We start from the raw sequence: 16,300 nt of genomic DNA on the forward strand, positions 1-16,300 counted from the left end.
GTAAAATAGACTAGGAAATAGGTTGGGCAAAGTTACAGATTGACAAAGATGTCCTAAACCTAGGTTCCAGGTACATCTATAAGAATCAGTGAGCCCCTTTGAGGCAATGAGAAGACTATTCACTCCTATATTCAACAATTATTTATTGAATACTCTCTGTGTGTCAGGTATTGCTCTAGGGAGGATATCTTAATCTCAACACTTGACATTTGGGGTCTGTTAATTCCCTGTTGTAGAGGAAAGGGGAGCTGTCCTGTGCATTGTAAAGATGTGTAACATCATCCCTGGCCTCTACCCGCTAGATGCCAGCACCCCTGGTCCATTCATGACAAACAAAAAAGTTTTTAGACATTTCCAAATGTCCCCTGGGGGGCAAAATTGTCCCCACTTGAGAACCACTGCTCAAGGGCATTGGACTAGAGGGGTGAGCAAGAGAGACACGGTCCCTGCTCTCATGAAGCTTACACTCCAGTTGGGGTACGCACCATAAATAAGTGAAAAATGAAACAAGCTCCTTTCAGAGAAGCATTAAGTGCCATGAAGGTAGTTTTAAAAGGTGATATAACAGACTGACTGGTAGATTCATGGCCAGAGAAGACCTCTCTGAGGAGGTGACATCTGAGCTAAGAAATGAAAGATATGAAGGATCCAGCCAGGCGAAGAGCTACAGAAAAAACATTCTGGGTAGGGGGAACTGCAACTTCACAGCTCCTCTGGGGACAGGGAATCAAGCAGACGGTGCAGCCCTTAGGCAGAATATTAGAGATAGAAGAACTAAGCAAGATGGTCTTAGTGGTTGGCAGCATTTGCAAAGAAATACATACATATCATAAGTCTTAATTTCCTAGAAACAGGACATCACCTTCACACACTATAGAAATGGGAGATGATAAAACAACCAAATTACATTCAAGAGATTAACCCAGGCGAGTAGAGTTGGGGAGAGTTGCAAATAGATTGGTACACAGAAAGATAGAAATGCCCCCCATACTTAACAAGCAAGTGCTAAAGGAAGATATGGAACTCCCATGACTGGTTAACTGGCAATAGCAGTGTCAGTCATATGAAGGGTCATGGGTAAGGCCCAACAGAGAGGGAGCCACACCAATGGATGCATATTTCATTGGCCAGGCACTGGGCTAAGTAATGGGTATCTAAAGCTCCACCCCACCTAAGGCAGCAAAAGGGCTGAGACTACAGATGGATCTTGAGTATTCCACAGGAGCCAACTCCAAGACCAACAAGAAACGCCAAGTTTAAGGGCTCCAGGATGGGTGCCAGAAATGCTTGCCACAAAACCAGAATCTATAGGGCTGGGCAGGATTTTAAATAAGGAATGAAAGCCAAATCATAAGAAGAGAAGAGGACCAAAACAGAAGCATATAAGTGTAATATGGGAACAGTAAACAGCCAAGGTTATTGGTGCATGCATGGGTGCATCTTACTGGCCCAAAGGCAGGGAAGAAGTTCAGCCAATACCTCAAATAAAGCTTTCCAGGTTGCTCAGAGCTGGCATCTGTTATGATTGCTGTTGCTCATATCATATCTATAATATCATTTGTAATATCACTCCTATTTTGGAGAATGGGATTATTAAGGGCACTGGGCAAAGACGTAAAGGAAAAGTTACAATCTCTGTTTTACTGTGCTTACAGTCTAGAGGAAGATAGACCTAAAACAGCCAACTAAGACTTGATGTGAAATGTGCTACGGGGGTATGCCCAAGGCGTGACACAAGCATAAAGAAAGCATGCTTTACTCTTCCCTGGGGCATTAGGAGTGGCTTCCCAGAGGAGGTGACCTAGGTGCTGCCTGGGGCACCCAGGCCTGCCAGGTGGATTGAGAAAGGAGTATGGAAGAGGGCATCACAGACAGAACAGCAGCATTGTTACAGACACCCACACTTCTGGCTTATGGGTCTGCTAAGGATGGTAATAAAGCTCTCTCCAGCAGGTCTGGAGAGTGGGGTGATAGAACATGAGTTTAATTTTTAGGGGGTTGTGATGGTTTTATTTTATTTTTACCTTCTATAAAATTGAGAGGTAGCACAAATATTAAAGGGTGCCTAAAATATAAATGCATAGTATAATGAATAATTATAAAGTAAACTCCTGAATAACCACCATCAGATCAAAACATAGAGCCTTCATTCTGGTTCTCCTTCATCATGACAAAACTGAATATAGGACTTCCCTGGTGGCACAGTGGTTAAGAATCCACCTGCCAATGCAGGGGACACACGTTCGAGCCCTGGTCCAGAAGATCTCACATGCCGCGGAGCAACTAAGCCCGTGCGCTACAACTACTGAGCCTGCGCTCTAGAGCCTGCAAGCCACAACTACTGAGCCCGCATGCTGCAACTACTGAAGCCCGTGCGCCTAGAGCCCATGCTCTGCAACAAGAGAAGCCACCACAATGAGGAGCCCACGCACCGCAATGAAGAGTAGCCCCCGCTCACCACAACTAGAGAAAGCCCGTGCACAGCAACGAAGACCCAACACAGCCATTAATTAATTAATTAATTAATTAAATTTTTAAAAACTGAATATAGAGTATACAGGGAATGATTAAGTTATTAACTAAACTATTAAATTATTAAGGAATCGAATGTGTGATCTACCCTCCTGATGCTATACTGCCATTGTAGTCATTTTTTTAATTATACTATTCTATTTTCATGTAAATTGTATTAGTTTACACACTTAAGAAGGGTTTGTCTCCAACTAAAAAGGAGGTAGGAAATAAGCTACCACAGGAAGAACACCAGGTGTTATTTTGATTTGTTGGTTTGGCTTTTGTGAGATAATGGAAATATATATATTATTCTCTCCCCCCAGTTCCTGGCACAGAGGAATTAAATTAAATTAATTAAATTAAATTAAATTAAATCCTTATAATTTCCCAGTGATAAAAGCATCTCTTGCTTTAGTATTTAGTCTTTGACCCCATCCCTGACATGGGGCTCCTAAAACCTTTGTAAATTCCTAAGTAATAAGAGGAGCATCTTTTATTCTATTAAATGACTCTGGATCAACTCCTGGGTGGGAGGGGCTGATCACAAAAAAGGCCAAGCCATGATTAAAAGCTTGGAATTTTCAGCCCCATTTCCCATCCTTTGGAGGAGGGATAGAGGCTGGAAATGGAGTTAATAGTTAATAACTGATCACATCTACATGAGGAAGCCCCTATAAAATCCCAATAGCATGAGTTTAGGGGAGCTACCAGTTTGGTGAACCCCAACTCCAAGGGAACAGAAGCCCCCTTCCAGAACTTGCCCTATTTATCTCTTCATCTGGCTGTTCATCTGTATCCTTTATCATATCCTTTAATAAACTGGTAAATGTAAGTAAGTGTTTCCCACTGTTCTGTGAGCCACTCCAACAAATTAATTGAATCAGAAGAGGGGTTCACTGGAACCTCTTATCTACAACCTGGGCTTGAGACTGGTGTCTGAAATGGCAGAGGGAGGTAATCTTGTGGGAACGAGCCCTTAATCTGTGAAATCTAACACTGTCTCCTGGCAGATGGTGTCAGAATTGAGTCAAATTGTAAGACACCCAGCTGGTGTCACAGAGAGTTGCTTGGTATGGGGAAAGAACCTCACACACATTTGGAGACCAGAGGTATCAGAAGTGAAGTGTTCTGTATGAGTAGTAAAAGAGACACATGGGAAAGAAAGACACAGTAGGGAAAAACTGGATGGTATTCCAACATAGATTTTTAAATGGGAGGATAATGAACTAAGAGTGGAGAGCCAACAGAAAAGGAGCAGTTGAAGAAAGATCAGAGATATCATGGACTGGGCAGGTCCTGGATGACCTACCAGATGAAGCCGTGAAGTCCAGAGCACACGGGGAAGGACAGACCAAGGAAAGGAGGAGAGCTCCCTAACGCAGAGCAGAGGTGACTGTGGTCATTTATGGGCGCAGATGAGGTCAGTTGATGTTGAGGGATTGTTGGTGAGGTCGGCAGAATCCCTAATTGGGGCCTCCATTTACTTGGAGAAGGAGAGTGTAGGCTGATAAAAGCTATGATGATGGAACAGGATCTTGAAGAGATGGTGAAGCTTTGGAATCACCCCTTTGGAGAAAGGGGAAAGCTGTGGATCAGAAACAAGGATCCCCAGGGCACTGAGGACCCAGCTGAAATTGAAGGCTCTCAACCTGTAGTTGCTCTTTGTTGCTGAATTTTCTTCTGAAGCCCTCAACAGCCCAGTGTGGGGAAAAGGAAGATATTCAGGGTGAGGCAGGGCTAGACAGGGATGGCGGTGGGGTGAGGTTGGAGTGGGAGGATACAGCAGAAAGATGAGTGGGCAAGGTACTATGTACTGGGTATTGTGACTGATGCAGAAAGACCTCTGTCCCTGTCCCCGAGGGGCACATATGCCAAATGGAGAGACAAGAAATGGCAGTATGATAAGATAACTTCAACACAAGTTCTCACATGCTTAGTGAGAGGTGGAGGAGGCCCCGACAAGTGGTGGATGGTTCAGAGCGGAGAGGCCACAGCAGATTCCGGTGGTCAGAGCAGGCCCCAGGGCTGCTGCTACCTCTGTTGTTACCACTCAGCAGCTTTGGGGCCTCTCTTCCGGTGGTTAGGAAAGAATGGGGTGAAACAACTCTGCAGAGGGAGGGCAGAGGTCAAATGATTAACTCCACCACCTCCTCAGGAAGAAGAGGGAAGCCAGCACAGAGGACGGTCAGGGAGACGATCTGACCCAGCAGTGAGTCCCGCTCAGCCCCAGAGTTGGGTGCAAGAGCTGCAGCCTCCAAAGTCCCGCAGTGTCCACTGTCAGCTCAGCTCCCTCTCACCTTGACCTGCTGGTCAGAGGAAGGGTGAGATGGGAAGAAGGTTGAGGCCTGAGAGACTGGGAGAGGGGACAGGGGAGAGAAAAGAGAACTTTCAGAAAAGTATAACTTCCCCTAGCCAACAAAGGATGTTGAGGTTTTCTCAGCTCAGGGTTATGCCACCAGGCTTGGAGTGAAGGCAACAGAAGGGGTTCCTGATGGGGTCTGGGTGGATAAAGCTCAGTGAGGTCCCAAAAGTGCTGGGGCAGGGCCGGCCCTAGTCAAGGCAAAATTATAAAGTAGACAAAATCCCCTCCAGGTCCACAACCCAATTCATCGCCTCTCTTCTTCTTCACCTAGCCCCACCCTGGGGGGCTTCCTCCTGACCATACTGACTCCACCTCTCAGACAATGCAACCCCTTACCTCTGTCAACTTACCTAGCCTATGTCCCACTCTTTGTATCAGTTAACTGAATCATCCCATTTATAATACTGTCTTTTTCCAAGATAACAAGTGCATTTGCTTCTCATGTCTCCTCATTCAAACCTGTTTTCCCTACTTCTGTTTAGGCTGTTCCCTCTGCTTAGCTTGTCCTTCTACCTTACCTCTATCTCCTGAACTCTTATTTATCCTTCAAGGCCACTTCCCCAGTGTCCCTACCTAGAAGGAATCTCCATCTTCTTTGCACTCTTTGTGCTCTAAATGTATCTTGCCTGTCAGAGACACTTAGCATTTAGCGTTTTCTGTCTTCCCTTAGAGTTGATATTGTACAGGCCTATTTTCCTCTAACTGTCTGAAAGATTCTTAAGGATGGAACCAATGTGTGTTTCATCTTTGTTTCCTCCACAAAATCTTGCATAGTTCTTGGAACATAGTAAGGGTTTAATGAAGTGTTCAGTTGATTAATTAATCAATTAAATTCAGCTCCCAGAAATGACTCTCGTGTAGGAATTTCGTGCAGTATACCAGGGAAGCCACACAGACATGGTTCTCTTGGCTTTGACTTTCACCTTTCAGGCTCCACACCCCTGCACTTTCATTTCCCATTTGCAGGTCCTCAGAACACAAAGCTGGTGGCCCTGAAACAACTTGGAACTCTCACGCACTGCTTGGTTCAACCACTTTGGAAAACAGTTTGGCAGCAACTGCTAGAGGTATATCTACATACCCAGTGATTCTACCCCCAGAGATACGCCCAACAGACGTGAATGCACTAAAAGTCTCATAGAGGACTTCCCTGGTGGTCCAGTGGTTTAAATTCTGCGCTTCCACTGCAGGGGCTGTGGGCTCCATCCCTGGGCAAGGAACTAAGATCCCGCATGCCAAGCAGCTTGGCCAAAAGGCTCTTAGCAGCGTGACTATAATAGGGAAAAAACCCTTGAAACAACCCAAAGGTTCATCAATGGTAGAATAGATTAATAAACTATTATATAGTCATACAATGAAATACAGCCATGAAAACGACCAGCTGCAACTGATAGCAGAGATAAATCTCATCAGATGTTGAGCAAAAGAAGCCAAATACAGGAGTATATACTTTATGATTCCATTTATATACAGGCAAAACTAACCAATGATGTTAGAAGTCAGAAGAGTGGTTGTATTTGTGGAAGAGGGTGGAGGTAAGGAAAGGAGGGAACATGTGGTAGACACACAGGTGTTTTCACTTAACAATAACTCATTGAGATGGTACGTTTATAATTTTGCACCCTTTTCTGCACACATATCATGAAGACAGTGGCCCAGCTACCTCTGGAGGGATTTCTATAGAACTGGTTTCCTCCAGTGGTGCTGCAGCCCTGAGTTCTCTGAGTCCTGACCTCTCTCCTGTGGACAGATACTTCACTCTTCACACTTTGTCTGAGGGGGAGTACAATCAGGAAAAGATGGACAAAAATAAATCCAGCCTTTTTAGAACTTGTCTGGATCCCAGCCAGAGCAGTTGCGATCAGTGACTCCTTCCTGAGAAGTGAAAGTTTCAACACAACCTATGGGAACAGCCTGCAGTCTTCAGAGCTGATCTGTGAGACGCTGCCCCTGCCCCTTTTTTTTTGTCCAGCACATCTCACCTTGTTGCCCCTGGGCATTTATAGCCTCTGGTGTGTCCTTTGTAGTTTCTTCAGAATGCATAGCCAAAACCTGAATTTAGGGTCCAAAATGAACTTTAGGGCCCAAGTCCACACTTATGGGCAGTGATTTGAAGGTCCCTGGTCCCCAAACCATCTGACCCAAAAATTATCCCAATCTTCCTCTAAGATGCCTGAAAACAATTCATTTACTCACTCAACTAACATGTTTGGAGCACTTACTGTGTTGGGCACTTCGTTGGGCACTAATCACAGCTGTAATTATATACTGATGGATATAAATGGTGTAGGCTCTATGAACAAAGGGGCCGTGTACTTAATCACTACTGAATCCTAAATATCTTGTCCAGCACCTGGTGCAGAGCTACTCAAAACATATCCAGGGAAGGAATGGGAAGAGAGAGGGAGATGCTATTGTGAAAACAGACTACTTTACATTACGATGTAATCATGTGATTAAATGTCTTGAATACATGTTCCTTTAAGTTAAAAATGTTGAAGACTCCCTAAGATCCTGGTTATGATAATGAGAAACCCTCAGAAAAGGGTCACACATTAAAACTTTATCATCTTATCTCAAGATTCTCTAACTCACTTTCTCTTCAACTAATTAAAGTCAACAAAGGATTACTGAATAGTCTCTCTTCTTTACTCTGACTACAAAACTAAGTGAAATATATGCCCTGCCTCCAAAGAGCTGAATAACATGAGCATTCATTTTGGAGGACTTGTCATAACTCAACATTTCTCTAAACACTTTATACACTATATCTCATCTAATCCTCACACATCCCCCAGGAAATGGGCACCACTGTTAACTTCATGTTATGAATGAAAAATTGAGAAACAAGAAGTTAGTTAACTTCCTCAAGGCCACAGAGGTAGTTAGTATTTACATGCTTTAAAATCTAAAACGGTTTTCCCAATGAAGCTTTCTGGTAGGCAGATAAACTCACTTTATTCCATGGATTATTTAAAGTACTCATTCATTCAATTAATACATATTGAGGGTCTACTTGTGCCAGATACTGTTCTAGATGCTGAAGATACAACAGTGAACAAAACAAACAAAAGCCCTGGCCTCAAGGATCTTACATTCTAATGAGGTAAAGAAGAGCCTAGGAGATAGAAAATAAGACAAATAAGTAAACAGATAGTATGTAAAATGGAGACGAGCACTACAGAGAAAAATAAACGAAGAGGGAGATAAGAAGTTACAGGATGAAGGGGTTGACATTTTTAATGGGAAAGATATCACTGCAGAAGTGTTATTTGAGCAGAATGAGGAAGCAAGTCTCATGGCAAATGAGGGGAAAGCAGCATTCTAAGTGGAGAAGACAGTGCAAAGCCCCCAAGTGGAACATGCGTGAGGACCAGCAGGCCAGCGTGGCTGAAATGCAGTGAGAAGATCAGAGAGGAAGGGGCGGTGGTTAGGGAGGTCCGATCACGTGGGCCATTGCAAAATGTATGGCTTTTACTCTACGTGAAGTGAGAAGCCTTTGGAAGACTTTTGCAATGCTCAAGAGTGATATGAGCCTCTTACACATATGTGATGCATATTACATTCTTCAGTAAACCAAGTTTTAGAAAAAATGTTTCACTATCATTGTACCACCTGATGGGATGCACTGAAAAAGACATGCCATCACTTTCGTGGTATTCCTGCCAAAAGTGCATGACCTAAGTCTTATGACAAAACGTTAGACAAACTCAGATTGTGGAACCCTCTAGAAAACAACTGACGTATTCCACAAATGTCAAAGTCATAAAAGACAAAGAAAGGAATAATTATAGATTGAAGATGACAAAAAAGACATAACAACTGAATGCAATACATGATCCTGATTGGATTCTGGATGGGGAAAAAAGATGTTGTAGAGCACATTTTGGAGACAGTTGGTAATATTTAAATATGGACTGTATGTTTGATTGTATCTATGTTAAATTTACTAAATTTGATACCTGTGCTGATATGATATGATATGATATGATATGATATGATATGATATGATATGATATGATATGATATGTGATATGATATTGGAACATCCTTGTCCTTAGAAGATGTGTGCTAAAATAGTTAAGAGTAAAGGGGCATGATGTCTGAAACTTACTCTTGAATATTCCACAAAAATAATTATTATTATACAGCTATACACACATACCTATATTTGGAGAGAAAGAGAAATAAGGCAAATGTGATAAAATGTTAACAACTGGTGAATCTAGGTGAAGGAAATACAAAAATTCTTTGTGCTATTCTTGCAACTTCCCTGAAACTTCAAAATTATTTTCAATTAAGAAGTTTAAAAATTGAACTAAATAAACAGAGCAGTTTCAGTCAGCTTACATCAGCCGGCCCCACAGACACAGGGCATAGCAAGAAGAGAGAGAAGTTCCCTAAGACCAAAGTCCATCCGTCCCTGTGCTCAAAGAATCACTTGCCAGGCTCCCCCCTACCCCCTACCAATGAGTCTTGTCATAGCCACACCCAAAGAGAGCACCACAGCCCTAGGAATGAGGATGGAGGGAGCACCATCCTCCTGCCACTTGGGCTCATGATCTGAGTCAGCCTCAACCTTCTGTCCCTCCCACCCCCAAAGCCAGGCATCAAAGCATGTGGGTCCTATCTCAGCTTTCAAGGCTACTTAGCCCAGGTTCCAACCTAGCTCTCTTACCTAGGATCCTGCGTCTTTGGGTCCCCCCAGCCCACACGCATGAGCCCCAGTCTCCAGACTTCTCTCTCTGCTCCCTGTTCCTTATTACACCCTGCCTTACTCCACCTGTACTCGTTACAAAAGCCGGAGCCTAGAATGTGTCTTCTTGAAAGATACCAGAGTGCTCAGGGGCTCAGTGATTGAACTGAGTACCCAGGGATGGCTTCTAACAGGCCTTGCACAAATACTTCCTTGTGCCTCTGTTTCTTCCCTTTGCACAAAAGTGTGCCCTCCTCTCACTGCACGCCGCGCTCATGATGCCCCTCAAAGAGTCGCTGATCTAAAATGCAGGCTCCAAGTCTCAGAGCATCCTAGACAGGGTTGGAAAAAGAGGGGGAGACTGCTTCCCACACACACAAACATTAGTTGGCTTGGGCCCAGCTGACAGTTATCAGTTTGCTATGGAGCTTCCTTATATATGTCTCCTTCTCTTCCCTTCCCCGCACCCTGCCCCCAGACAACATTTCCCTAATAATTCTCAGGCTCCCATGGCCTCTGGGCTGCTGGAAGAGCTGAGGGATGAGGGACCAGGCCATGCTGGTAAAGCCCTTGTTCTGGCCTTGGCCTCACACTTCCCCTCTCCCCTCCCCCTTGCCAGGGCTCAGCTTTCCTGCCTCAGAGAATAATCTGTCAGTCTCTGAGCTCCAGTACCCCTACTTCCTTGGAGAAACCCATGAAGCTCATGGCCACTTCTCCTCTCTGCTGGTAATCCCACCAAATTAGAGGATATTTCCTTTGTCTTTCTTACAGCCAGCAGGGAGGATACTTTCTCCCCACTAGACAGAAAGGAAAACTGAAGCCAGTGGAAAAGACTCACCTTGCCTGAGGTGGCCTGGATTGCTTGGCCAGAGGCACTTCTCAAGGACCTCCCAACCCACTGCCAGCCTCTGCTCTCTGACCCAGCCTGTCCAGAGGTGCGGGGAACTGCTCAGTCACAGTTCCAGGTCACCATGTAAGCAGCACAACCCAGACGCTCTGGATGCTGATCTCCCTGAAGGCCATGGCCCCTAGTCCATGCCAACCCCACCCCTGCCAGGCTGAGCCTCCTTACCTTGGCCCCGATGTCCCTTGATGAGCAGGAGGAGTGTGAGGGTAAGCGCTTGCCCCAACATCCCCACAAGACAGAGGGGTCAGGCCGGGTCCTCTCCCACCAGATGCTCTGCCCTGCACAGGCTCAGCAGCCACCCATCAGCAGGAGGGTGACGGGGAGCAGAACTGCCTCGCTCCAGCCACAGTTTCCTCAACTTGAGGCTGTTCTCATTAGCTGAACGCTAACAAGGCCGTTGAGGAAGCCCCAGTCCCTGGACCTGGTCTGATAGGTCCCGTAAGCTAAACTTGCAAAGTCTGCCTCAAGTGGGCGGGTGCTCAGAGTTCACAGTGACTCACAAAACCAGCTTCAAAATCTTGTCCCAAGCTCTGCCCCAGCCCAGCTGCTTTGTTTAAAGGACAGATGTCCAAGAAATTTTCCAATTCTCTGCATCCTACTGGCAATATGGAGAAACCTACATGGGGACCAAACAGCCATCATCAGAGCCTGTCCCATCCCAACAGACATGGTGAAGGTGGAGGGGAGAGGGTTTGGGAAGGATGTGGACTGAGAAGTGGAACCCTAGATAAGTGGGTGAAATGTTGAAGAAGACAAGTAGGGGGCACTGGAAAAATCTAACAGGCCTGGGGAATCTCTGCAAGTTGATACCAAAGTTTAAGCATATGCAAATTAAATTTTTTTCTTAAGAATGTGTTTTTGCCCTAGTTTCCTATCTGTACTTCTAAATTCCCTCCCTTCTTCTTTTTCTACTTTCCTTTAATAGTCCTTTATTCCTTCTCTCAGCTTCTCTCACCCAGACAGGATGTAGACGCATGTTTGCTTCCCCCCAGCACGCACTTTGATTCCACCCTCCAGAAAGGCCAGGTAGCATCTGATCCTCTTCACCCCGCCAGGGAAAGGCAGAGGCAGCCCACCTTCCCCAGAACGCAATTGCTTTGAGACCACACCCCAGCGTTCTATGCCTTTCTCTTTCTTCTGCTTTCTCCTTAGCAGAAAATACTTTCAGTTCACTTCAGGTCAGTCTTTCTTCTCCTTTTCCATCTTTTGATCCATTTCCAGTCACCCTGTCTGAAGCTGGGCTGAGGCGAGGCAGACTGAAAGCCTTGCCTGCCAAAAAAGGCAGCAGTGATATTCCGGATGGAGTACTGGATTTGGAGTCAAAGATGTAGACTTGAGTTCCAGTTCAGCAACACACAACCTGTATGATCCTGACCAAATTACTTTCTGAGCCTGTGGGTTCAACAATACTTGGCTCCCATCCCTCACAAGGTAGTTTCAGAATCAAATTAAAAACTGAACCTGAGAGGATGCATGTAAAAAACTCTGGACAACGGTAAGGTTTTGTTTGTTTTCTTAAACGTAGACCCACACAGATTTTTCCAGCTAATCTAATGGTTATCAGCTCTTCTCTCATTTTTCTCCTCCCAAGGGGCAGCCCTCAGCCCTGGGAAATTTCCTCAGAGTTGATCTGGCCATGCCCTTGACCTTAAGAAATGGTGCTCAAGGCATGATAAAATAAGGAAGAGTAAATTTCCTCCCGTTAAAGATGGAGGACAAGGTCCATCTGTTCAAAGCAACTAATGGACAACATGAATTAGGAATGTGGTTCACCGCTCCTGACCCCAGCACCAGCTCCATCCTCTTCCCACCAGTCACATGGCTGACCTACCATCCCCTGGAAACTGAACTGGAAGTAGATGTACCACTTTGTGTCTTGTGGTCCTGACCATACTCTACCCCATGATAACTGCTACTTGTTCTCCACACTGCCCTGCCTGACCTTGAGCTCTTCTACATGAAGTCTTTTCTCTCCTTAGTTTAGTGTTTCCAGAGCCTGGCCCAGTGCCTGGCTCTTAATAGTTGGTTATAGATTGTTGAGTGCTGAAGGAATGAATGAGTTCCCTAGAGAAAGCATTTCCCTTCCCTCTGAGATACACTGGTAAACTAAGTCACCATGGTCCCTGCCTTCATGGAGTTTATATCTTGCCCTGCAGGATCCTTGTACAAAGAACCCTTCTGTGTAATCCGGCCACTTTAGCATGAAGACCCAAGATGCTACAAAGTCCACATAAACTCAGAAACTCCTGTATTCCCATTTCCCATGCATATTTCCCAGGTATTTGTAAGTCTTGGACATTTAATGGTCAGTGACCATCCAAGAATTAGTTTCATCAACCCCCACCCTCTCATCCTTCTTTTTCTCAAATCACACTTTCACCATGTTTCAAGGAGTCAAGGTCATTCTAGTATATCCCAGCTACAACACTGACGAGTCCCCAAATCCACCCACTTCTTCTTTTTTTTTTTTTTTTTGGATGACCACAACAAAAGCAACAATGATTGCAATTACCAAACACGAAACACACTCATACTATGTCATAATATTGACATTCAGTCCAGTAATCCTCCACTGTAACAGCTCCTTTACTTTGCAGTGAAAATTGATTTGTATACTTTTTATCTCTGAGTCCTTGTGGGATTTTTTTTTATTCAAATAGAAAGTCACAAAAATTATAATCATCCTCATCAGTTCACTCAGTCCCATGTAATTAATTTTTTTTTCATCTTGATCTTTTGTTAGCACTTTTATGAATTCATCAGTTTTCCATTAGAGTTCTGAAAATGCTTATTCATTCAGTTCAGCAGTATAGTCAGTTACCAGAAACCTGTACTTGTCAGAGTCTTTTCCATGGATTCCTTGAAGATGAAACCCTTTTATAGGAACATTTTTGCAAAAGCATCAGAGTACACCCAGAACTGTCTGTAAATGACAAAAGACTTAAAAATGACCACGGTTAAAGATTTGATGAAAGTTCATAATAATGCAATTGACAAGGAAATTTAGTTATTTCTGAGATATACATTTTAAAGTAATACTAGAATTATGACTTATAACATTATACCAGAACATATAAGATTTTTAGAAATTTCATGTAATGTCTGAAACAATCCACCCACTTCTGAGACAAATTTTAAATTTGGGGTCCCTAAGACCACCTTCAATTTTGATAATTTACTAGAAGGCAATTTAATAGTAATCATTAACATGTTAAATACATATGCCCTTTCACCTAGCAATACCCCCTTTGAATTTACCCACAGAAATACTCTGACTAATACTTTCACAAATGCCCAAAGATAAGCAAGATTCTTCCTTATAGCATTGTTAAGTAAAAAGTCGGAAATAACCTAAAGTTAATCAGTGGGGAACAGTTTTAAAAATATGGTGTATTCATTCTATACTACAGTATATTAAGAAGGCTTTTAAAAGAGTAAAATAAATGTCCACATACTCACATGAAAAGAACCTTAAGACATTCACAAAACCATCTGCATAATATAGTTCTGTTTAGGTGGACAAACTAATGTGTGTGTATTTATGCTCTCTGAATGGTTGTAAATGCAAAGAAACATGCCTGGGGAAAAATATTCATGATGGGGGCTTCCCTGATGGCGCAGTTGTTAAGAATCTGCCTGCCAATGCAGGGGACATGGGTTCGAGCCCTGGTCCGGGAAGATCCCACATGCCGCGGAGTAACTAAGCCCGTGCGCCACAACTACTGAGCCCGGGTGCCACAACTACTGAAGCCCACGCACCTAGAGCCCGTGCTCCACAACAAGAGAAGGCACCACAATGAGAAGCCCGTGCACAGCAACGAAGAGTAATCCCCGCTCGCTACAACTAAAGAAAGCCCGCACGCAGCAACAAAGACCCAGCACAGCCAAAAAAAAAAAAAAAAAAAATTATATATATATATATATATTTTTTTTTTTTTTTTTTTTTCATGATGGCAACCTTTAGATAAAGAAGTAGAATTTTGAGTAGAGGTGAGTGAGTGACTTTTACTTTTTATTCCACATATACTTCCTGTCCAGAACTTTTTACAATAACTATATTACACGTGCGATGATTTAAAGTATCAGTTCTCCGAGTTCCCAGGTTTTCAGCTACATAACATAAGATCAATGTATTAGTGAGGCTTTCCAGAGAAACAGAACCAATAGGAGATATATAGACATAGATAGAGAGATAGAGATGGAAATGGAGATGGAGATAAAGAGATTTATTATAGAGAACTGGCTCATGAAATTATGGAGGCTGGCAAATCCAAAATCTGCAGAGCCAATGTCTCAGTTTGAAGGTCATCAGGCAGGAGAATTTTCTCTTACTTGAGGGAGAGTAAACCTTTTTTTTTTTTTTTTTTTGTCACTAAATAGGTTCTGCAGTACTACCTGACCTGTGGCTGGTTGAATCCACGGATGCAGAACCGCCTGTATGGAGGGCCAATTATAAAGTTATACTCAAAATTTAGACTTTGGTAGGGGTGGGATCAGCACCCCTAACCTCCACATTGTTCATTTTTCAAGGGTCAACTTTGTAGTATAAATCAGAATCTGATTTAGCATCAAATTTTATACTTAAATTGTTACATTTGGCATATTAATATATCAGAGTGTTTTGCAAAAATGGAAAAGAAAACATAATGACTCTAGATGCCCTGCCACCTAGTTTGTGAATTACACCTACTTTGTGAATTATAAATTTAGAAGGTCAAAATTGAGGTTTGAATGATAAGGTAATTTGTGCAAGTCAATGTTCCCTTTAATTTTTTAAGTTGTGGTACACTGGCACCTCTGAAAACAAGAGCATGTGATCAAAGTTTCATACTGCAGTTAGAAGCTTAAAACCAAGTTATCTTGTTTTTTAAATTATATGAACATTCACAATAAACCATAAATGAAATTTTCTTGACATGGCAAACTCTATTCTGGAGGATTTTCTTTTCTCCACATTGTTGTTTGTCTGTCATGTATAATCCATATCAGTGCTGACAGGTTTCCTGATTCCATGTGCAGTTACATCTACTACACAGGTTACACATGCCCACATACCCACATATTAGACCACAAAATATAAAGAGCCTAGATCGTATTTCCCGTCCCCCAAGAGTTCCCCTTTTTCTCCCCCCATCCAACCTTCCTATATAACTTTCATGTGAAGTTCTCTCAGTCTTTCTGGCAGACTCTGTTCTAACTGCCTCTGCTGGTGTTCCTTAGCACATCTGTGTGCTTTCTTCTTGTGAGGATAGAGACTTGGGGATCACATGTTTTGACCTCCCCTTGCTCCACTCTCTTATCTGATACTGCTTTTCTGCCCTCCATCCCAGCCAGGGCAATCCAGCACAAGCGCAAGTGTTAGACACACCATTAAATGTCAAAAAGTACATCAGCCTCATTCCAACTGAGGTTTTTAAAGCATCATTTCAGATTTAGAAGTCCTTGGCAGAGACTTCTGTTGCCTTGTGTTTTAATTCTAGTAATTCTTCTCAGACTATATCAAAGGATAACTTTTGGGTCTTGGACCCCAGAAATTTTATTCCTATTCACTTCCTCAAGTCTGAAAAATAGCATTTTATCTTTCACATCCAGCCCCTTTATCTTTTCTAAATGCATTGGTTCCTCCTGCCCTGTTCTTTTTGTTCTTTTGTTTTGTTTTGTTTTTTTAAAAAAAAAAAAAACCATCCCAGCTTTATTGAGGTATAATTTACATTCACCCATTTTATGTGCACAATTTAATGACTTTTAGTAAATTTATGGAGTTTTGCAGTTTTATTACCACAGACTGGTTTTAGAACATTTTCATCACCCCCAAAAGATT

At 43.1% G+C, this 16,300-nt stretch overlaps 1 protein-coding gene across 1 annotated transcript in view; it reads right to left on the reverse strand.

Annotated features, from left to right (window-relative positions):
* The window catches only part of CD244 (CD244 molecule), a 31,627-nt gene extending 20,920 nt beyond the window's left edge, over positions 1-10,707 (reverse strand). The window contains exon 1 of the mRNA XM_036823356.1: positions 10,645-10,707. Within this exon, the coding sequence (XP_036679251.1) occupies positions 10,645-10,705 (61 nt within the window). The 5' untranslated portion in view covers positions 10,706-10,707. The remainder of the gene's footprint in view (positions 1-10,644) is intronic.
* Positions 10,708-16,300: the final 5,593 nt, after the last annotated feature.

The sequence above is a fragment of the Balaenoptera musculus genome, chromosome 1 (genome assembly GCF_009873245.2).
Source record: "Balaenoptera musculus isolate JJ_BM4_2016_0621 chromosome 1, mBalMus1.pri.v3, whole genome shotgun sequence".
NCBI classification, from domain to species: domain Eukaryota; kingdom Metazoa; phylum Chordata; class Mammalia; order Artiodactyla; family Balaenopteridae; genus Balaenoptera; species Balaenoptera musculus.